Source organism: Marmota flaviventris, chromosome 10, assembly GCF_047511675.1.
Source record: "Marmota flaviventris isolate mMarFla1 chromosome 10, mMarFla1.hap1, whole genome shotgun sequence".
NCBI classification, from domain to species: domain Eukaryota; kingdom Metazoa; phylum Chordata; class Mammalia; order Rodentia; family Sciuridae; genus Marmota; species Marmota flaviventris.
In genome coordinates, this window is record NC_092507.1 from 78430687 (window position 1) to 78453808 (window position 23122).

Here is a 23122-nt window from a genome sequence, read left to right on the forward strand (position 1 = left end):
CATGTCACTCTCAGTAAAGACTATTTCAATCCCTATAAAAACCATTTGAGACCCAGTCTCAAAATAAAAAAAGCAGGGGACGGGGGATGTAGCTCAGTGGTAGAGAGCACTCCTGACTTCAATCCCTACTTCTGAAAAAATTTTTTTCAAAGTTAAAAACAAGAATTAAAGTTATTTATGCATGAATATATTTGGTGTTAGCTTATTAACCATTCTATATTGTTTTTTCGAAAGCAGGAACATTTGCACAAAAATTTGTGCAGGAGTTACATATTTTACCTATCTTAAAAATAGATAAAATTACATAGTTCTAGTACTTCATGTGGTTTATTTTTTTTAAAAAAGTACTTGCTTAAAAGATACTATCATTTAGTGTTGGTATAGCACCACTTCTTCCTGCTGCCTCAAAATAATTTTGTCAACTGTATAATCTACAAAGATGCCTATACTTTGTAGTGGTGGAAGTTTTTGTTTTTTAATAATAACTAACATTTTTTTGATTGTATACTATAAATTAACACTTCTGAGTGCTTTTTATTTTCTCCTCTAATTCTAATTTTAGACTTATTAGGTAAGTACTATTGTTGCTCCTGTATTTTTAGATTAGATTGATGAGTAAAGATCAATTTCTTTTCCATTAATCTGGAAGAAAATGCCTCTCTGGTTTCATTACAGGGGAAGTTCATCACACCTGCTCACTACAGTGATGTCGTGGATGAGCGTTCTATTATCAAACTCTGTGGTTATCCTTTGTGTCAAAAGAAGCTGGGAATTGTAAGTAACTGTTTTAAAATTATAGCCTTTGTCTGATTTTTAGCAAAATGCTCTATGGAAAGAAAAGAAAGTGAAACCTGAGGTAATGAACTGATGTCATGGCTTAGTCAAAAATATGATAGGTAGATGACTTAAATTTGTAATCGAAGTTCATGTTAATTTTTTTTTTGTAAGCTATGCTTTCTTTTCTTTAGGTACCAAAACAGAAGTATAAAATTTCTACCAAAACCAATAAAGTCTATGATATTACTGAAAGAAAGGTAAGTTCAATAGCTATTTTCAATGTGGTAGTTAATTCTTATTATGATATAAACTAGAATTTAAAAATAACTTTATAATCTTGCCTGTTAGAAAATAACCATGTTAAAAGTTTATTTGTAAATATTTCAACCAAGGCACTAAAAACAATTCCTTGCTTAAGCTTTAATTAAGACTTCAATATATATTGGCACAAATTATATATAGATTGTGTACAATAAAACTACGTAGTAGCACAATTCAAGGTAAGTAAATCATAGAATAGAGAACCAGTACACTCAACACAAATGTGGATACTTGATATGTGGCAGTGGGAATATTATAGTTCAGTGAAGGAATGACGGCTTTTTCCATAAATAGCACTAACAGTTATCTAGATAAAAAAATGAAAAATATATACAAACCAGGTGAAATAAAGACTTAAATATGAAAGGCAGACATACATTTTTTCCATCAGGGATTTCCAAAAAGTGAAAAGATAAGCAACAAATAAGAAGTTATGTTTCCTACATATAATCTGACCACAGATTCACACTGAGAATATATAAGCTATAAGAAAAAGAGAGCAAAATTAATAGAAGACTGTTGTACAATTAACTTGAATGACTATTGAACATATAAAAAGATCTTGCTCAGTCATTTTAGTTATCAGGGAAATAGCAAATAGCAACACATCAAATTACATTTTTCAATCCCAAAAGTAGCAAAATTTTAAAAATCTGATAATATTTGAAACTCTTTATGTTGCTTGTAGTAATAAAAATTTGGTATTTATCTGGTAAAGTTGACTTCACTATAGCATCCCCAGGGCCTCATGCATGCTAGACAAGCACTCACCCCTAAGCTATATCCCTACCAGCTTTGCACTTTGTTTATGACCAAGTCTTTCTATTCCTTTGTACATACCTTAAAGAAGTTTTTGTCCATATGCACTATTAATAATATATATGTATAAGAATGTTCACAATGGGAAAAACAAAATGTGGCATATGCATATTATGGAATATTATTCAGCTTTAAAAAGGAAGTAAAGTTTGATGCATACTATAATATGGATAAACCTTGAGGATGTTATGCTAAGTGAAATAAGCCTGCACAAAAGGAAATATTATGATTCCACTTAGGTATCTAGAGTAATGAAATTCAAGAGACAGGAAGCAGAATGGTGATCGATAAATGAGGAATTAGTTCAGCAAAATAGCAGGATATAAAATTAACACCCATAAATCAAAGGCATTTCTGTATATCAGTGACAAATCCTCTGAAAGGGAAATGAGGAAAACTACCCCATTTACAATAGCCTAAAAAAAAATAAAATGCTTCTGAATCAACTTAATGAAAAAGGTGAAAATCTGTACAATGAAAACTATAGAACCCTACAGAAAGAAATCAAAGAAGACCTTAGAAGATGGAAAGATTTACCTTGCTCTTGGATAGGCAGAATTAATATTATTAAAATGACCATACTCCCAAAAGCACTGTACAGATTTAATGCAATTCCAATCAAAATCCCAATGGCATTTCTTATAGAAATATAAAAAGCAATCATGAAATTCATCTGGAAAAATAAGACACTCAGAATAACTAAAGAAATCCTTAGCAGGAAGAGTGAAGCAGGTGGCATCACTATACCAGACCTTGAACTATACTACAGAGCAATAGTAATAAAACCAGCATGGTATTGGCACCAAAACAGACTGGTAGACCAATGGTATAGAATAGAGGACACAGAGACTAACCCACAAAATTACAATTATCTTATGCACTAAAAAACATGCATTGGAGAAAGGGTAGCCTCTTCAACAAATGGTACTGTGAAAACTGGAAATCCATATGCAACAAAATGATATTAAACCCCTATCTCTCACCATGCACAAAACTGAACTCAAAGTGGATCAAGGACCTAGGAATTAAACCAGAGATTCTGTGTCTAATAGAAGAAAAAGTAGGCCCTAATTTTCATCATGTGGGATTAAGCCCCAACTTCCTTAATAAGACTCCTATAGCATAAGAATTAAAACCAAGAATCAATAAATGGGATGGATTCAAACTAAAAAGTTTCTTCTCAGCAAAAGAAATAATCTGTGAGGTGAATAGAGAGCCTACATCTTGAGAGCAAATTATTACCACTCATACATCAGATAGAACACTAATTCCTAAGGTATATAAAGAACTCAAAAAGCTAAGCACCAAAAAAACAAATAACCCAACCAATAAAAGGGTCAAAGACCTGAGCAGACACTTCTCAGAAAAGGATATACTATCAATCAACAAATGTTGAAAAATTTTCATCATCTCTCGCAATTAGAGAAATGCAAATCAAAACTACTCTAAGATATCATCTCACTCCAGTCAGGATGGTGGCTATTATGAAGACAGACAATAAGTGTTGGTGAGGATGTAGGGAAAAAGGTACACTCGTACATTGCTGGTGGGACTGCAAATTGGTGCAACCAGTATGGAAAGCACTATGGAGATTCCTTGGAAAACTAGGAATGGAACCACCATTTGACCCAGCTATTTCTCTTCTTGGTCTATCCCCAAAGGATTTACTACAGGGACACAGCTACATCAATGTTTATAGCAGCACAATTCACAATAGCTAAATTGTGGAACCAACCTAGATGCCCTTTAGTAGATGAATTAATTAAAAAATGTGGTATATATACATAGTGGAATATTACTCAGCAGTAAAAGAGAATAAAATCATGGCAATTGCAGGTAAGTGGATGGAGTTGGAGAAGATAATGCTAAGTGAAGTTAGCCAATCCCCAAAAAAACAAATGCCGGTAGGGAGGGGAGGCATGGGTGTAATAGACGAACTCTGGATAGAGCAGAGGGGGTGGGAGGGGAATGTATTCCACTGTCATTTATTTTTAAAAAATCAATAAAAAATAAATGGGGAATTAGTATTTGATGCATATAGAGTTCAGTTTTGTAAGATGAAAAAACTTAATGCTGGTGATGGTTGTATGACAATATGAACTACACAAAATGGATAAGATGGCAGATTTTACATTGTATTTATTACAATGAAAAATTTTTATTATAAAAATGCTGATATTAACATTGAAATGATTGTAAAAAATTAGAAACAATTGTCTATAAACAATAAAATTTAATATATTAACACAATGGAATCTCAAATGTAGCAAAGATGGGATGTTATAATTACATGAATAAGTCTTAGAAACATGATTTTGAACTGAAGACAAGAATATGTAACAGCATTATTCCACTTAAAGTTTAAGAAGAGGCAAAACTGAATATGCTTTATGGGGATATGGGTGTAGGTGGTAAAAACTAGAGAAAGGGGCTGGAATTGTGGCTCAGCAGTAGTGCTCTTGCTTAGCACGGACGGGGCCTGGGTTCGATCCTCAGCACCACATAAAAATAAAGGCATTGTGTTGTGTCCATCTATACCTAAAAAATAAATATTTAAAAAAATTAGAGAAAAACAGGGAATGATTAACATCAAATTAGGATAGTTTTTACTTTTAGGGAATATAGGTGGCCATGGGGTGGAGCCCATAGAAGCCTTCAAAGGCACTTTACCTTATTTCTTACCTTAGGTTGGTGTTCAAAGATTAGTGGGGTTTTGTTTTAGTCTTTAAACTGCACATTTATGTCTTATACTCTATTGTATATAGGTTACATTTCATAATAAGAAAAATAACTAGTTTTAAAATGTCTTTTTCAGTCTTTTTGCAGCAATTTTTGTTATAAAGCATCCAAGTTTTTTGAAGCACAAATTCCCAAAACTCCAGTATGGGTTCGAGAAGAAGAGAGGTAATTTAAATCATTATATATGCACATTTGTTCATATATGTACTAATTTCTGCTCTTTGAGATAAGCTGAAAGTAGATCTGGCTTTCTCTAGAGTGTTAAGATTTTACATGCTTTAATTGTGATGAAATAGTTATATTTTGAGCATAGTTATTAAGGATTTTACATTTAAAATCAGAAAACTTACACATGCAGATGTTATTTACTTGTTTTGTTTGCTATTTTAGCTTTATTCACAAAACTAGAACTTCAACTGGCTTCCTGCCGTGCCAGAAATGTCTATGAATCTTGTTACTATAATAATCCTGAATTAAGAATATTAAATTTTTTCAGAAGATACTAGGTTTTGTTGTTAGGAAACTATGTACTAAGGTTCATATTTTTTTGAAAACTCATTTAATCTTTGTCAAAATTAGTATATTGTATCATAAATTTAAAGAAAGTTTATTAAAGTCATTTTTGCAAGGAAGTTTATGGTCAATGCAAGAGTCTTACCACTTGATAAATACTTAGACACTTGCAATATTTTACTAGGTAATGAATATTGAGAGTGAAATGCCATGATAATGTAACAGAGATAACAAAATTATCATAGTAATTAAACTATGTTATCTAGAAAGTCCAAACAAAGGCTCAAAGAGATAAATAATATTCCAAATAATTTATATTTGGAAAAGAATGTTGCAACAGTCAAAGAGAGTATAATTTGTGATAAGACAGTAAAGATCTATGCTAATAAATACATTAAATATAATGAGATGCAGTTAATTAAAGAGTTTTGTCCCTCCTCCCAAAGAGAAAATCCTTAATGTCTCATCCTTAAAGTCTCATCTGATGAAGCTGACATGACACCACTCTAAATTCAACCAGCATCATTTATAGTTACAACAGTATCTTTAGTGACAGACACCTTTGCCTTCTAATCCAATACTCTGTGACTTAGAATATGTAAAACATAACACTTTTTGACCTTAATTGAATTGTATATAATGAAGACTAAATTATTCATCATTTCACCACCAACCTTCAGCTTTATTTAGGGGATAAAACATTGTGGTATTGTCCAGGGTAACTAGAAAAGCACTTTGTTTTTCACTTTCTTTTTCCCATTTTAATTATGTCTTTCACTAAAGACGCTCATTACTACCTCAGCCCTACAATAGCATATATTCCATTCCCCACTAAGATCTATGTTTCTTAAATTATCCTTTGTTTACAAACAGTCCTTTTCTTCTTATTAAATTTAACCCTCTGTGTTATCCTTATGTTTGCTTCAAAGCCATTTACCAAACCACCATGTCTATTTTTTTTAAACATAGTTATTGGTACTTGTATAAGCTAATTTAAAAGGTTTTCCTCTAACCTTTTCTTAAAATCTTACCATTCTATGTTCAAAGGTCTATTTTTTCCCAAAACTTGAAACTCGGTCACTTTATATTTGTGACTCTAGAAATCCTAACTTGTTCTCCTTTCCCCACATCACTAAAAAAGAAAGATGAAAATGGTCTTTTATTTTCCCTAACATAAAGTAATCAAATTACATTAAAAATGTGCAGTATGAGCTTTGTACCTGGCAGGCCACGCATACAAGGATAAACCCAACTTGAGAATTTTAACAGTAATTGAGAGGACAGAACAAACACACGATTGAAACACGTTTTTACTAACTTTAATGGGAACATGTAATCTAAATTAGCAAGGTTAGGACATTGCTTAATGAGAAACTGTAAATTGGGAAAAACCTCATCAGAGTGGCTTGGAGTATTGAACATTGGCTCACTTGAACTAAGGAATATACATGTCATTGTTTTTCCTGTTTTAATTTCTTTCAGTTTAATTTTTATCCATGGTTTCACTTTCTGTTGTTTCAGTTACCTATGGTCTATTGAAGTCTGAAAATATTACATGGAAAATTCCAGAAATAAACAATTCATAAGTTTTAAAATACACACTATTCTGATTAGCATGATAAAAATCTCACACCAGTTTGTTCCCTTCTGCCTAGAACATGAAGCATCCCTTTTCCAGACTGTTCATACATACACACTTCTTACTGGTCTCTTAGTCACTTCGTAGCTATACAGGGAAAAACACAGTATATATAAGATTTGATACTATTCATGGTTTCATGCATCTGGGAGTGGGGCACTTGAATAAATTCTCCACAGTTAGTGGGGACTACTTATGTATTGGGAGAAATCATAATATTAGGCAAGTAGTAAGAAGCAATATATCCTCAGTCAAGTACAGTCAAGCTCTCAGGAGCCATCTAATGTTTTTGAGCAAAACTTAAACTAGGTTAGCATACAAGATAAGAACCATATTTAAAGATCCTAAAGGATCCTTAGATTTAATCCAACCTTCCATTAAACAAGCTCAGAAAGATTAAGTATACTTAAGAGTGACAGATTCTGAATGAGGCCAACACTATTTATTATATTCCACTTGATTAGAAGAATTGAAATCTTATACGTTTTTCCCATTGTTTATAGTGTAACTATAGCCCTTAATTACATATAGCACTTACCAGTTTTATAACCATACCAGTATTTTTCTATCTGGATGAATTAACATTACCTTAATTTCTGGATAATTCTGGGAAAGAATTCTGCCAGTGTTATTTAATGAATCCACTTGAATCCACTAGAGGTCACTGTTTTTTCAGAGACTGTTTTCTTTTTTTTAAATGTGTAACAAGTATCAGAGTTCTAGAATTTGTTATTTTTAAAAGCTTGTATAGCTATTGCACACATAAGTTTTACAGAAAAGAGATATTTTAAAGTCTTTTCACATATGGTATGGGGTACAGTGTTCAGAATCAATTTTTTAAAGAGAAAAAATGATCTCTTAAATGGTAGCACTTAGTATTTAATGCAAATATTTTATTGACTTACAGTGAGTCATAATAATTATAAGAACTGCATTATAGTAGTAATTTTAATAATCAATTTTAAAATTTTAAATCCATTCAAAGAATTAGATATCTTATTGTAATGAATTGCAAACTTTTAGATCACTATAATAAATTCATTTTTATCATGGCCTAATATATACATATAGGTGAAAAAAAGATTTATGCAATACCTCTGTTATTTTCTACTTTTTTACTTTTGTAAAATGCTGATAGCAGCTTATTTAATTGATTGGTCCTGATATATAGCTTTAAGAACCCTGCTGTATTATATCTAGCTTATATTTTTAGTTGTTTAATATAGGAAAGGAACTTATCATCACTAGACCTCAGTTTCCTCATTTGTAAAAGTAGAAAGTTGCATTTAGCTTCTTGGTTCCTTTTAATTCTAATGCTTTACAGTTTTAAGTCAGTTATGTCTTTTTTTTTTTTTTTCAGTGTGTCTATAGTTACTGCTGCTATAATTAGTGGTTTCTAGGTAAGGAAATGTCTTATTTGTAAAAGTGAAGAAAATTAAAATTATCAGGATAAGATGAGAGAAACTTTATTACTATCTTGTAACAAAGTCTGTCTGACTTAAAAATTTAATGTAAAAGTTACCGGCTTTAGTAATATGTACTCTTTAGTTTATAAAAACAGAGTGATAAGTGATTGGATCAAAGTTTTTAAATTATAGAGGGGAAAGGATATTTTTGAGTATGTCCTGAACAATTTGAAGTTGTCCTCTTTAGGGACTCCTCAGTTTTACATTTGGAAATCAAATCAATTTGATTTTTCTTACATTATAGTGAATGTTAATTTAAGTTAATATATCTTACAATATTTAAAAGCTAGTAGTATCCCTTAAAATTTATAAGGTATTACTTTATACCACAGTAAATTCACTATCTGAAGGATAGAGATGTATAAATGATTTAAGAACGGTTTAGACAAATTCATAAACTTTAGCACCACACTTTTCATCAAGACTTTGAAGTCAAAAGGAGCCTTGGAGTCTTTTTAATTCTTAGTTTTAAGGTATGAAAACATACCTGGAGTATACCTCTTAAGTCACAGAGAACAACAATGCGTCTCACAGAATGTCTCCTGATTCCCCGTAAGAGAAAAAACATTGACCTAGAATGGTTTGGGTCATAATGCAGTATAATGAGACCCACATTGTGAGTTCGAAATTTTTTTTACCCACTTGGTGACCAGAAACAGACCACATATAGTTTTGATGCTCTGAGAGAGTATGCTCATTTAGACAGGCATATGCTTGCATTTATAAATCCTCTTAGGTTAAACATAGACTCTAACAAGTCTTTGAAGGAGGGAATTATGATGTAAAATCTACAATCTAAGAAGAAATGACAAATTTTGAAAAGCAAATTATAATTTTAAAGATCTAATTGGGGTGAATAGTTAATGCTGACAGAGCTAAAGGCGCCATCATGTGGCCCAGAGTAGGGGATTTTCACACACCATTTCTTGGCAATAAACAGTATAATCTCAGAGGTGCGGAAGCCAAAAACCTCTGCAGAACAACTTTTATAACCTCTTCCTGAACAGCCACCTCTTTTGCTCAGTTTGCAGAATAAAAGCTTTGTGAACAGATTTTAATGTGTCTAAAATACAACTGAAAAGTTCCCACCACAGGGGAGAATTATAGCCTGTTTCTTCTCTTGGTTTGTATGATGATATATATATATATATATATTTGAATTGTATATACACATACACACAAGTACATACATACACAAAGCATAAATCATTTTAGGTTTACTTTGCTAAAGTTTAATCATCTAAATTATGACTTAATGAAAATATTTATGAAGATCATTTTGAATGTATTCTTTAACTAAGATGGTTACTTATTTTGTTTTTCAAATTAGCTTTCAGAACTGACTCTAGGATAGAATAAACTGTAAAGAAGGGAATAGAAGATACTTAGCATAAAGAGAAATAGCAATTTTAGTAAACAAAAATAATTTGAATGTTACCCAAGAAAGAATAAAAAATGAAGCAGTGTAACTTCTTATTTCGTTCTTTTTAAAATAGCACGTTTTTCAGCAAAAACAAACTGAAGTTTTATATTGAACCTTTCATCTTATGCCTGAATAAATTCACATTTACTTTATTATAATGCCAGGTATCATTCTTCATTTTATAATTAGGAATGAGAGAATATGTCACACATAAAGCAGTTAACATCTAGAGACAAGGTTGATTGTAGTTCTCTTTACCTGAGGTCAGAAAATTTAAAGGTCAGTATAATGAGTTCCTGTGAGAGGGATAAAAAACAAAGGTTGTATCCTGAAATGTTTGGGTGGTCTTTTTTCTGACATTAGCAGCATCTCACATGCAGTGAAAAGAACTTGGATTGATATCAGGCCTAAGTTTGAATTTAGACATATTAATTAGCTCTGTGATTTTTTTTAAGTATTTGTTTTTTAGTTGTAAGTGGACATACAATATCTTTATTTCATTTTTATGTGGTGCTGAGGATTGAACCCAGTGCTTCATGCAATCTAGGCGAGCGCTCTGCCACTGAGCCACAACCCCAGCCCAAGCTCTGTGATCTTAAGGAAGTCAGTTAACCTCTCAAATCTTCTTTTTCCTCATCTGTAAAAGTTGTAAGTAGTGTAACAATTATATAAAATAACGTTTGAGCCACCTAGGAGACAGTTTGGAAACATGAAAAAGTGCTGGAGATAGATGGTGGTAATAGTTGTAAACCATGTAAATACACTGAATTGTACACCTAAAATATACTAAACTGCTGGACATATACCTGTAATCCTAGTGGTCGGGAGGCTGAGGGAGGATCACGGGTTCAAAGCCAACCTTAGCAACTCAGAAAGACCCTGTCTATAAATAAAATACAAAATAGGGCAGGGTATGTGGTTGAGTGCCCCCGAGTTCAATCCCCAGTTCTCCCCCACTAAAAAATATATATATACAGACACACACACATATACATATGTACACACACATATATATACACACACACACACAAATACTATATACAATCACACACACACAAATACATACTAAATGGTAAATTTAACATATGTATATTTTTACTAAAGTTGTGTGTGCATGCACGCTGCAGATTGAACCCAGGGTCTGGTACATGCTCTACCACCGGGTTATACTCTTGGCCTGTTTACCACAATTAAAAAGGACAAACAAACAAAAAACACACCTAGCGTATAATAGGCATTAACTATATAACTCTGTGTTAAATTTTTTCTTGCCTTTTGAGACTGAATTTTAGTTCTGAAAAAATATCAAGTGGAAGATTGAGAGAGAGAATTGCTTGAGTCTAGGATTTCAATGCCATCCTGATCAACATAGTAAGATCCTGTTTCCCCCCTCCCCCCCCCAAAAAAAAAAAGTTATGTCGCTGGGAATTTCTTATAAAATTATTTTAAATTGTATTCCTGATTTACAGCAATGTTTACATGCTGATTACTTCTTGATTCAGCCACACTTGGACTTCATTCTTATTTGAAACTGTTCTGCCTTCATGATCTTGAAGTAAGAGCTTCCCGTCTCTGACCACAGCCTTTATCTCCTCTATAGCTATCAGTCTGCTTTGTAACCTCAATTTGACCTCCTGTCTCCCCTGGCTCTATTCTTCTAGGTTAGCAAGCCCTTTTTATTTTTATTTTCTTAAGCTTTACAATTAACAAGTATAGCGTTGTTCTCTCAAACAATCCCAGGTTCTCCTTTCTCCTGCTATGTCCACTTCCCAAGCTGCAGCCGTTCTTTTTTTCAGTACTTAGGTTGCTAAATGTTATTGGGGAAAGTTATCAACTAAGACCTGTAACACTTCAGATAAGTTACTTCATTTAACGATATCCTCACAGCATCACTAGGGAAATATAATTAAATTACACATTTTGTGGATGGCAGAACTGAGACTCATAGAAGTATAGTGATTCACTCAAGTACTCATGGCTGATACGATGTAGATTTGGGATTTAAACCTTGATCTTCCCAGCACCAAAGCCTGCTTTCCTTTGACCCTATTCACAACTGTGTGCTCAAATTTTTTTCCCCTTCGTTTCTTATTGATTATCTGGTGCATTCAAATCTTTCCTGCTCTCCATAAACCTAATTTGACGCACTACTTTACCAAAACAATTGAGGGCATCCAACAGAATCTCTTTCAACTTTATTGTCTTCATATGCACTCTCATTTCTCTATATCCTCATTGCTAATGGTACCCTCCTCTTTGTTACTGATTCATTTCTTTCTCCAAGACTTCACTTTATGATTTATTCCCATTTTTCCTACTTTAAGATCTCCTTTCATACTGATTTCCACCCCACCCCTCACTTTAAAAAAAGAAACTGAAAAATATCCAACCCTATTATCAGTTGGTAATCTTAGCAAGAACCATTTCAAGGGAGTAATGAGAACAGACTTAAGGAGGCAGAGGGTTGATTACTAGACACGAGAAATGGAATTGAAAATGATGAGTGTAAACTTCTCTAAAGAAAGCTTATAATGAATAAGCTACTGGCATGAAATAATCTAATAGTATCACGTTATATACATACATAAATGTACCAAAGTAAATAGCTCCTTTATGGAAAAAAGAAAAGGGCTAGTGGATTGTATGACTAAAAAACAGGGTTGAGTTTTGTTTGTCTTTTAGGAGCTAGGGTAGATATAAGCATAATTACATGTTTTTAAAAAGAAAAAAAATGGTATATGGATAATACCCTTGAGCGAGAGCTGTAGGATTATCTGTATCTTTTTTTTTTTTTAAGTTGTCAATGGACCTTTATTTTATTTACTTATTTATATGCCATGCTGAGAATCAAACCCAGGGCATCACATGTGTTAGGCAAGCACCCTACTGCTGAGCTACAAGTCCAGCCCCTGTATCTATTTTTATAAGCCCAGTTTATATGATTCCTCTACAAAACTTTCTGGATTGGCTCAACAGGAAGTGTTTCCTTCATCTCTAATTTCCTATAGTAATTTATATATCTCTCATACTCTTGAATTATATAATCAAAGTGTTATTTTTCTTGATTGTTACAAAGGTTTATTTTAACAAAAAGTTTAAAATGAAAATACACATGATCCAGTTTTTAACACAGAAAAACAGGCCCTTTAGGGAAGGGACATAGATTGCTCTGAACAGCCATTATTTATACTCCATCCAAAACTTCTTGTAAGTTGATACTATTTCCTTGAATTACCACCATTCCAATATTGTTATCTTACCTACAAGTTGCCATATTCACACATTTATCTATCACAAAACTTAAGGAATCAAATATCCACAGTATTCCTTGGACATGTCTGCCACTGTTTTATTTAAATGATAAATTCTTTTCTATTAATTTTTCAGCTTGAAAGGCTAAACTTTACTTATTGTCCACAGTGTAATTATTATGAGTCTTACTGTCTGAGTTTGATTCCTGGCATCATCATTTAATAGTTGTGTAATTTGGGACAAATGACTTACTCTTTCTTATACTTAGTTTCTTTGTCTCTTACATGAGGACGATAGTACTAGCTGCCTCTTTATTATGAAGATTAATATTTGTAAAGCTCTTAGAACATGCAATTTTCTCCTACTAAATCATAAGATCCTTAGGAATAGGAACCTATTTCTATTAGCATACCCAACATAGTCCATACTTATAGTTCAGAATTTGATTTTGAAAGGAATTTTTTGAATGGTGAATACTCTGTGCTGGGCATGGTAACTTGTGTCTGTAATCTCAGCAATTTGGGAGACTGAGGCAGGAGGGTCAGAAGTTTGAAGCCAGCCTGGGTAATGTAATGAGTTCCCCATCTCAAAAAATTCTCTATTTGTAAGTTAGCTATGAAGTTTGAGAAACCAGTTGAATATTACTGTATGTTTTCTTTTTTCTTTCCTTTTCCATACCAGGAATTGAACCCAGGGGCACTTAACCACTGAGTCACATCCACAGCCCTTTTTTAATTTTTTTATTTTGAGGCAGGGTCTTGATAAGGACAGCTTTGAACTTGAAATCTTTCTGCCTCAGCCTCTCAAGCCCCTGGGATTATATGCATGCACCACTGTACCTGGCTTTTACACATATTTTCTTACCTACAGTGGTACTCAGACTCCAGTATAGGACTAAGTGCTTGCTAGATAGCTTGGTGATGCTGAACCTTAATAATTTCAGTGAGAATGGCTATAATAATGTGGGATAAAAAGAGTAAGAGAACGGGGGATAGAAATGGGAAGAAGTAGTCAACAGGCAATAAAGCACTCTGTTGTGAATATTAGCACAATATTTAGGCTCCAAAAACCCTTAGTGAAAGTTATAAATAGTCCCGGTAGTAGTCAAGGCTAGCCACCATCCAAGCAGTGTCATTTTTTTTTTTTTTCTTTGAGTTGCCTCAAAGTCTAAGGCACTTCTGTGAGTAGAAAGCAGTTAACAGGGTAAATGGGATATTTGGGGAAAGATCTGCCAATTTTATTGGCTAAGGAGCAAAGGAAAAAGAAAAACTCGATCACTTTCAGGCAACTCAGTACCCATTGGTTTTAATTTTAATTGTAGTCTGAGGAATTCCTGAACTGCAAAAAAAAAAAAAAAAAAAATCTCCAGAGCAGGAATGGCTTCATCCTGTATGCCTCCTGATATATGTAGTGGGAAGAATCCCTTAATTTGCAGTACTTCTCACAACTAATGAGAAGATTGACAAAGAGAGCCCATTCTCTGCAATGCCTATTTTTGGGAATGAACAAAAGATGAGTGAATTATCTTTGTGATAGTTAACATTGTTGGTACTGTGAAGAAAAATATTGCAACTCTGATATTTCTGACTGGCCACCTCGAAATGTCCTAATTCAAATGAGTTCTGTGCCTGTAATCCCAGCATCTTGGGAGGCTGAGGCAGGAGGATGGCAAAATCAAAGCCAGCCTCAGCAAAAGTGAGATACTGGGGCTGGGATTGTGGTTCAGTGGTAGAGCACTTGCCTAGCATGCATGAGGCACTGGGTTCGATCCTCAGCACCACATAAATGTAAAATAAAAGATATTGTGTCCACTTAAACCTAAAAAATAAATATTGGGCTGGGGATGTGGCTCAAGCGGTAGTGCGCTTGCCTGGCATGGGTGCGGCCCGGGTTGGATCCTCAGCACCACATACAAACAAAGATGTTGTGTCTGCCGAAAACTAAAAAATAAATATTAAAAAAACTCTCTCTCTCTCTCTCTTGCGCTCTCTCTCTCTCTCTTTTAAAAAAATTTAAAATAAAAAATAAATATTAAAAAGAAAAAAGTGAAATGCTAAGCACTCAGTGAGACCCTGTCTCTAAATAAAATACAAAATAGGGATGGGGATGTGGTTCAGTGGTTGAGTTCAATCCCTGGTTACACCTCTGCCTTCCCCCCAAAAGAAGTTCTGATTCCATCTATTTATTTAACTTGATTTTCTAATTGAAAATTTTGTAATATCACTATCTTTAATGCACCTCTGTTTTAAGCCTTTCAGTGAGATTTATGCTAAGGTTCTTAGCTTCTCTGTAGTGTGTCCCTAAACCCCTGATGTTTCTTTTTTTAACCTGTTTTGCAGTCTTTAGACAGTACTTTGAGGAGATGGAGATGCTGATCAGTGGTAGAAAGCTTGTTTAACATGCATAAGGCGCTGGCTTTATATCCTACAAGAAAGCATAGAGTGAACACTCTAACATATAGGCATAGGCAATGACTTTCTTAATAGGACCCCTAAAGCCTAGGAAATAATGCCAAGAATTAATAAATGGAACAGCATCAAAAGCTTCTTCAAAAGCATAAAAAGCTTCTTCACAGCAAAAGAAGCAATTAAGTATGTGAAGAGAGAACCTACAGAATGGGAGAAAATCTTTGCTAGCTACTCTTCTGAGAGAGGATTAATATCTAGAATATATAAAGAACTCAAAAAAACCTAACACCAAAAACAAAACAAAAAAACAACCAAATAACCCAGTTAATAAATAGGCAAATGAACTAAACAGACACTTCTCAGAACAAATGCAAATGGCCAACAAATATATGAAAAAATGTTCAACATCATTAGCAGTTATGAAAATGCAAATCAAAACTATATTGAGATTTTATGTTAGAATGGCAGTCATCAAGAATACAAATGAGGGGCCTTTGGTTGTAGTCCAGTGGTAGAGTGTTTGCCTAGCATGTGTGAGGCACTGGGTTTGATCCTCTGGACCACATAAAAATAAAATTTAAAAAAATTAAAGGTATTTTTAAAAGTGTTTTTAAAAAATAATACAAATAAGAATAAATGCTGGAGAGGATGTGGGAAAGAACACTTTTACACTATTGATGGGATTGTAAATAAATATGGAAATCAGTATGGAGGCTCTTCAAAAGACTAGGAATGGAACAACATATGACCCATATGACCATTTCTTGGTATTTTATCCTAAAGACTTAAAGCCAGCATATTATAGTGATACATGCATACCCATGTTTATAGCAGAACAATTCACAATAGCCAAAATGTCCATTAGAGAATGAATAAAGAAAACATGGCATATGTATACAATGGAGTTTTATTCAGCCATAAAGAAATAAAATTATGTCATTTGCAGGAAATGGATAGAACTCAAAACCATTATGTTAAGCAAAATAAGCCAAACTCAAAAGGTCAAGAGTTGTATGTTTTCTCTCATTTGTAGAAACTAGAGAAGAAAAGGGAAAAGGTGCAGGGTCAGGTCTCCTGAAAATCGAAGGGAGATCAGTGGAAGAGAGGAAAGGGACCAGAATGAGTGAAGATGAAAGAGAAAGAGGAAATTCTGGGGAACAATATTAGCCAAATCGTTTTGTGAGCATGTGCGAGTACGTAACAACAAATCCTAGCGTTATGTATAACTATGAAGCACCAATAAAAAAATATGGAGGGGGCTGGGGTTGTGGCTCAGTGGTAGAGCTCTCACTTAGCATGTGTGAGGCACTGGGTTCAATCCTCAGCACCACATAAAAATTTAAAAACTTGGGGCTGGGGATGTGGCTCAAGCGGTAACGCGCTCGCCTGGCAGGTGTGGGGCGCTGGGTTCGATCCTCAGCACCACATAAAATAAAAATGTTGTGTCCACCGAAAACTAAAAATAATAAATATTAAGAATCTCTCTCTCTCTCTCTCTCTCTCTCTCTCTAAAAAAAAATTTTAAAACTGAAAAATATATATTTATATATTTTAAAAAATATATGGGAAAAGAGGCAGTGTTTTCTGAGTCACTTAATAAGTATTTTATGGATGTTTCCTTTCCTCATGCATGAATTTGTTTGCTGTGTTGGTTCCTTTATATTTGGCCTATTAAGAGCTTTCTTTCTCCCTTTTTAATAACTGTGATAGCCAAATATGATTTCTCGTGTTGCATAGTCCTTTTTTTCTTTTCCTGAAAGTTAAATCACTATATGATTTATATACTATATACTACGGATATGTATATAGTTCATATCCGTAGTACAGTGTAACTGCTTTCTCAGAAATTGAGGCACTGGTTTTAATGACTATAGAAGGGATATATAGGAGAATTATAAACATAGTCTCTGCCCTCAAGGAACTTGTAGCCTAGTTAAGAAATCAGAATTAAACATGAAAAGTAAAACATAGGTAATAGTTCTGGTAGTAGGCCATAAAGGAGTATATGATGTGTTAATTGTACAGACAATGATAACTCTGGAATTAAGAGATTTGCTTTTGTCCAGGTTAGTCAAGGAAATTTGAACTTAGTACTGAAAATAAACAAATTTTGGATAAGAGACTAACTCAGATTTCTTGTTGAAGAGTTTCATAGTACTTTGTCCTTTTTTTTCTTAGAATCTTTAAATGAACTCTTCTTATTGTATTTTTTACCTAGTGCACTTATAATAAACTCTTGAAAATGTTTTTTACCTAGTGCACTTATAATAAACTCTTGAAAATAAACTCTATAATAATGCCTTCAATTTTCTGTTTTTGTCATAGGCATACCGATTTTCAGCTGCTGAAGGAAGGACAAAGGTATGGTTGAATCAGTATCACTTACATTCTCTATAGTGTTCATGTTAATAGAAACATTAGGAGTGAACCAGGTGATATGAGTGCTTGGACTTCCTGTGCTGATACATTTTAAGTGTCCTATTTTAGCTCACACAAAGAAATATTTGACATGTTCAGCTTTTTTATATAGTGATGGTAAGATGATGTGTATGATGTGTTTGATCTCTGATTTATTGTACAGCTGTTCCTACTGAGGAGGTCTAATTGAACCTGTTGAAATATGACACAAACACACCCTCCATCTCAGATACTGGGTTTCTTTGTCAGCTAGATTGTACCAATTACATTTGTTGAAAGAATTTTATGATCTTATAGGATCAAGACATTAATTATCAGTTATTTAGTTATTTGAAAGCACTAATATAACTTCTAGGCTGTGATTTTTTTTCTCCCCTTAAACCCTCCTCATAGGATTGCTTGACCAACCATGGACATCTCTGAAAACATATCCTATAACTCTCAGCATAAATATTCCTAGTTAATAACCACAACCTTTAGCTACACAGTGTTGAGCACAAGATACTTATTGATGAATGTCTTTATAACTTCAAATTAGTATAGAAAAAAAATTTAATTGCCTTAAAATTCTACAAAAAAGTATGAAATAATATGAAAGTTGATTTTTAACTTGTTCTGTTTTTTGAAACTTATACTTTTTTCTTATCTAAGAGATGGTCCCCTTGTTATATAGATTAAATTTTAACTAAACATTACATCTATTTGTTTTAAGAGAGAGAGAGAGAATTTTTTAATATTTATTTTTCAGTTTTTGGTAGACACAACATCTTTATTTTATTTTATGTGGTGCTGAGGATCGAACCCAGCGCCCCGCACATGCCAGGCGAGCACGTTACCGCTTGAGCCACATCCCCAGCCCTAAACATTACATCTAATATTGAAAAAAATTGCCATTTTTTTCCCCTATCCATAATCTTGCTTTTTGCTTTTTTTTTCTTTTACACATCTCCGAGGTGTGTTTCAAGTTTGTTTTTTTTTTAATAATTATCGACGGACCTTTATTTAATTTATTTATATGCAGTGCTAAGAATTGAACACAGTGCCTCACACATGCTAAGCAAGCACTCTACCACTGAGTTACAACCCCAGGCCCCCAGGTGTGTTTCTTAACCCAAAAACTTCCTCATCTGAATGTGTTAAAAGTTCTAATAGGTATGTGCTTGAGAACAACTGTTTACCTATCCTTGTTTGTCTCAAGTTGAATTAGCAAAACTACTCTTTGCCTTTACATTTCCCATATTTCTTTATCTTATTCAACTCTAATCTGAAAATTGGAAAGCAGTAATAAGGAAAACCATTATCTTTTATTGTGAGCATTCCATTGTAACTCTTGATTTTCAAATTTTATCTTATATTGAAATTGTTGATTTTTCAGATTTATGGTCCGCTATGATTTTCTTTTGTTTATTTATGGAATTTTCTGTATGATAACCACATTGGAAAACATTTACTCATCTTTTTTTTATCAGAGTTAACCGAGTTCCTGTAATTATATTTTTTGAGAACCCAATAATGAAATTTTCAGGAGAAAAACTTATTTTTTAAAAGTTACAAAATCATCAAGTAAAAATCAAAATAATTCAGTAGAATGGATTTACTAAAAATTTTTTTTTCATTTTCCTGGACTCCTCTAACAACTCAAAATTAAGAGGAACAGCCAAAAGGAAGAAAGGTAGAAGGAGAGCTGTTATCAAATACTTACTGATACAAAGAAATGTGGCTTTCTCTAAAATAAATATATTAGTGTCTGTAAGGTTATGCCTGAGGAATAAAAGTTGCTACCTTGAAAGTTACAAAGTAAAAGTATCATGGGACTTTCCTGTTATAATTATTTTGTTTATCTTTCCTTTTACAGTGGCCATTCAGGAGAGGAAGTACAGTTATGCAGTAAAGCCATTAAAACATCAGATATTGATAATCCTGGTCATTTTGAAGAGCAATATGAATCTAGTTCTTCTAGCACTTGTAGTGATTATACCAGTGATAATGAGCAAGACTTTGTTTCCTCCATTCTACCAGGAAACAAACCAAATGCAATGGGTACAAGGCCACAGTTACACCAAAAAAGCAAAATGAAAAAGCAAGTTGGTGAAAAAGCTAACTCCAAACACAGAGACAAAGAACAGACAGTAGTAGATGTCACTGAGCAGTTAGGCAGTTGCATATTGGATTGTCAGGAGAAAGCTGCTGATTGTGAACTTCCTTTACAGAAAGTAAATACTCAGATTTCTTCATGTAGTCCTTTGCATGAAAGATTAAAAGCTTCAGGAAATTTTGAAAATAAATACATGTCAGAAATAACTTTTGTTGGCATAAGTAAGAAAAGTGCTGAGCATTTTAAGACCAAATTTGCCAAATCAAACCAAATTTCTAAGTCAGCCTCTAGTTCCATGCAGATGTGTCCTGAAGTTGCAAAGACAAACTTACTTAAAATTCTAAAACAGACTTTGATTGAATGGAAGACAGAAGAAACTTTGAAGTTTTTGTATGGCCAGAATTATGCTTCTGTGTGTCTGAAACCCTCTCCAGCCTCTCTGGTTAATGAAGAACTTGATGAAGATGACATAAACTCTCACCCAGATAGCCATTCCCCTGTTTTGGTGGAATCTCAGAATAGCCTGGATGAATCTTTACCTTTCAGGGGCTCAAATGCAGCCATTAAACCACTGCCAAGTTATGAGAACTTGAAAAAAGAAACTGAAACATTAAATCTAAGGATCAGGGAATTTTATAGAGGACGATATGTTTTGAATGAAGAAACCACCAAATCACAAGACTTGGAAGAGGTATGTCTTAATGATAAGGGTCAAAATAATGAGTTTTTCCAGGCTGCTAACATTTGGAAAAGTCATCATAATGAATCTTAGCAGGAAGAAGAATATTAAAGAGTTCTTGTTAAATTTTCAATAAATATTATTTTGAGGTGTTTTTTTAACCCAGGGCCTTACATATGTTAAACAAATGTTTTAACCATTGAACTATATCCCCAGCCCACTAAAAGTTTCTTTAGTGCATCTGTCTTCTGTTTTAAAATGCATTCTCTACTATTGGCATTACAATTTTACAAATAAGTTGGTTTCCTCCTAATAAATTTTCATAAATTGTGTAATATTTCTCTATAATGTAAAATGAGCCTAGAAAGATGAAACAAAGTTTTCTTTTAAACCTGGTTCTTCAAACTGGGGATTTAGTTCAGTGGAAGGACATGCCTAGCATGCATGAGGCCCAAAGTTCACAATGATAACAACAAAAAAGCCCATTTCTTTTTTTAAGTAGACCCTCTGAAGAAGCTTTTTTCTTTGTTAGTGTGTGGTGTTAGAGATCTCTCCATGTGGTATGTGTGTTTTATTTACATTGAGACTGTATGCAGTAGCATAAACTTAGTTGTTGAATAATAAAATATTTGGCAAGCACACCATTTAAAATATTATAGATGAAAATAATATAATAAAGGGACTTCTTGGAAAATAATGGATATGGAAAATGGGAAGAGTACATTCAGAAAGACCTAGATTTGAATATCTGTTATGTCATTTACTAGTTTTATAAAAACTTAGTTTTTTGAGTCTGTTTGCTCATCTGTAAATAGGACTAATAATAACTTCCCTTGCTCAGTTGTTTTAAAGGGAATGTATGTAAAACATTTATCTCAGTGTGTGACATATAGTTGGTACATAGTAAATAGACATAGAGAGATTGAATATATCTGTCGAGTTTTAGGAAGAACCTTTTAGTATTTCTGTTACCCATTTTTGGTTCATAGGTCTTGTTTAAGAAATGAAGTCATTTGGCATGAAGAGGAGTGGGTAATGTTTTTACCACAAACTTTGTTACTAAAGATTTCTGAGCAAATATAGCTCTAAGTTTAAAAATACTTTTGGAGGGGCTGCGGTTGTGGCTCAGCGGTAGAGCGCTCGCCTCACATGTGCGAGACCCTGGGTTTGATCCTCAGCACCACATACAAAAATAAACAAATGAAATAAAGGTGTTGTGTCCAGCTACAACTAAAAAATAAATATTTTTTGAAAATACTTTTGGATATTTGGAAGAGAGCAGAAATGGGAATATAGTAAAAATTTAGAAATTTCTTTCTGTAAATGCTTCTCCTAGTCTAGCACCATACTTGAAAGCGCATCAACTGTATTATTGGACAGCATCAAAAACTTTTATTAAACTGAGAGAAGTATTAGTCTTTCTTAAGTTGTATATCACTTGTTTTATCATTTTTGTGCTTGTAAGCCTTAAAAAGAAAAACCTGATACCTGAAAGGTATAACATTTTTAAACTTTCATTGACCTATAATGCAAACAGTAAATGTACAGCTTATAGAATATTTATTCACATGTGAACACATGCATGAAGTCACTACACAGACCAAATTCATTATAAGTAAACTAGATACCCCATTTATGTCTGCTCCAAATCTTACCTCTTTATAAAATTAGTAGTTGCTATTATAGCATAGATTAGTTTTGCCAGTTTTTGAACAGTATGTGTATTCCTTGGTATCCCATTTACTTTATAAAATATTATGATTGTGATTCAACTTATGTTGTTGCACATAGCTGTAGATCATTCTTTCATTGCTGTGTAGTACTCTGTTATATAAATCCAGTGTTCAGTCCCGCCCCCATCCTTCAGTGGTTGCCAGAAACCAAATATTATATTCACTATGTTTTTTCCTAAACATACATACTTATGAGAATGTCTAATTGGGGGAATGTGGCTCCGTGGTAGAGGTCTTGCCTAGCATGTACAAGGCATTGGATTCAATCCCTACCACCACAAAAACAAACAAAAAAGTCTAATTGTCACATGAAGAGATTAACAACAATAACTAACAATAAAATAAAAGAATTATAATAATATAAAAGTTATAATAAAAAGTTACAAACAACATAAACACTATTTTATATTATAAAAGTTATAAAGTTGTAATAAAAGTCATTTGAATGTAGTCTCTCTCAAAGTATCTTGTACTGTACTCACCTTTCTTGTAATGATGAGAGATGATAACAGTGCCCATGTGATGAGATGAAGTGAGCTAGTGCTAGACACATTTGACCTTCTGACAATATGTCAAAAGAATCATCTGTTTTGGGTAATCATGGATCATCAAGTCATAATTATGTCAAAGTGTGACTGCAGAGGTTGCAGTCCTTTAGAAAGGTGACTTTAATGCTGTGATCCATCCAAGGATCATAATCCCTAATTTTGTCCTTTAATGTTTGTGCAATTTGAAACACTTGAGCAAATTTCACTAATGGCCATATTGCTGATTCTGCTTCCATTTCATCATCGTCCTCTTCCTCTTGTAGATGATTCAACAAGTTCTTCCTCATTTGTT

At 33.3% G+C, this 23122-nt stretch overlaps 1 protein-coding gene and 1 pseudogene across 5 annotated transcripts in view; one reads left to right on the top strand and one right to left on the bottom strand.

Moving 5' to 3' along the window:
• The window catches only part of Rpap2 (RNA polymerase II associated protein 2), a 103705-nt gene that overhangs the window by 6083 nt on the left and 74500 nt on the right, over nt 1-23122 (top strand). For all 5 annotated transcript variants that reach the window (XM_027935146.2, XM_071618047.1, XM_071618049.1 and 2 more), the window contains exons 4-8: nt 676-774; nt 969-1034; nt 4733-4821; nt 17683-17718; nt 19631-20561. In XM_027935146.2, coding sequence (XP_027790947.2) covers nt 676-774; nt 969-1034; nt 4733-4821; nt 17683-17718; nt 19631-20561 — 1221 coding nt within the window. The remainder of the gene's footprint in view (nt 1-675; nt 775-968; nt 1035-4732; nt 4822-17682; nt 17719-19630; nt 20562-23122) is intronic.
• Nucleotides 12882-16180, bottom strand: LOC114092547 (small nuclear ribonucleoprotein G pseudogene; annotated as a pseudogene).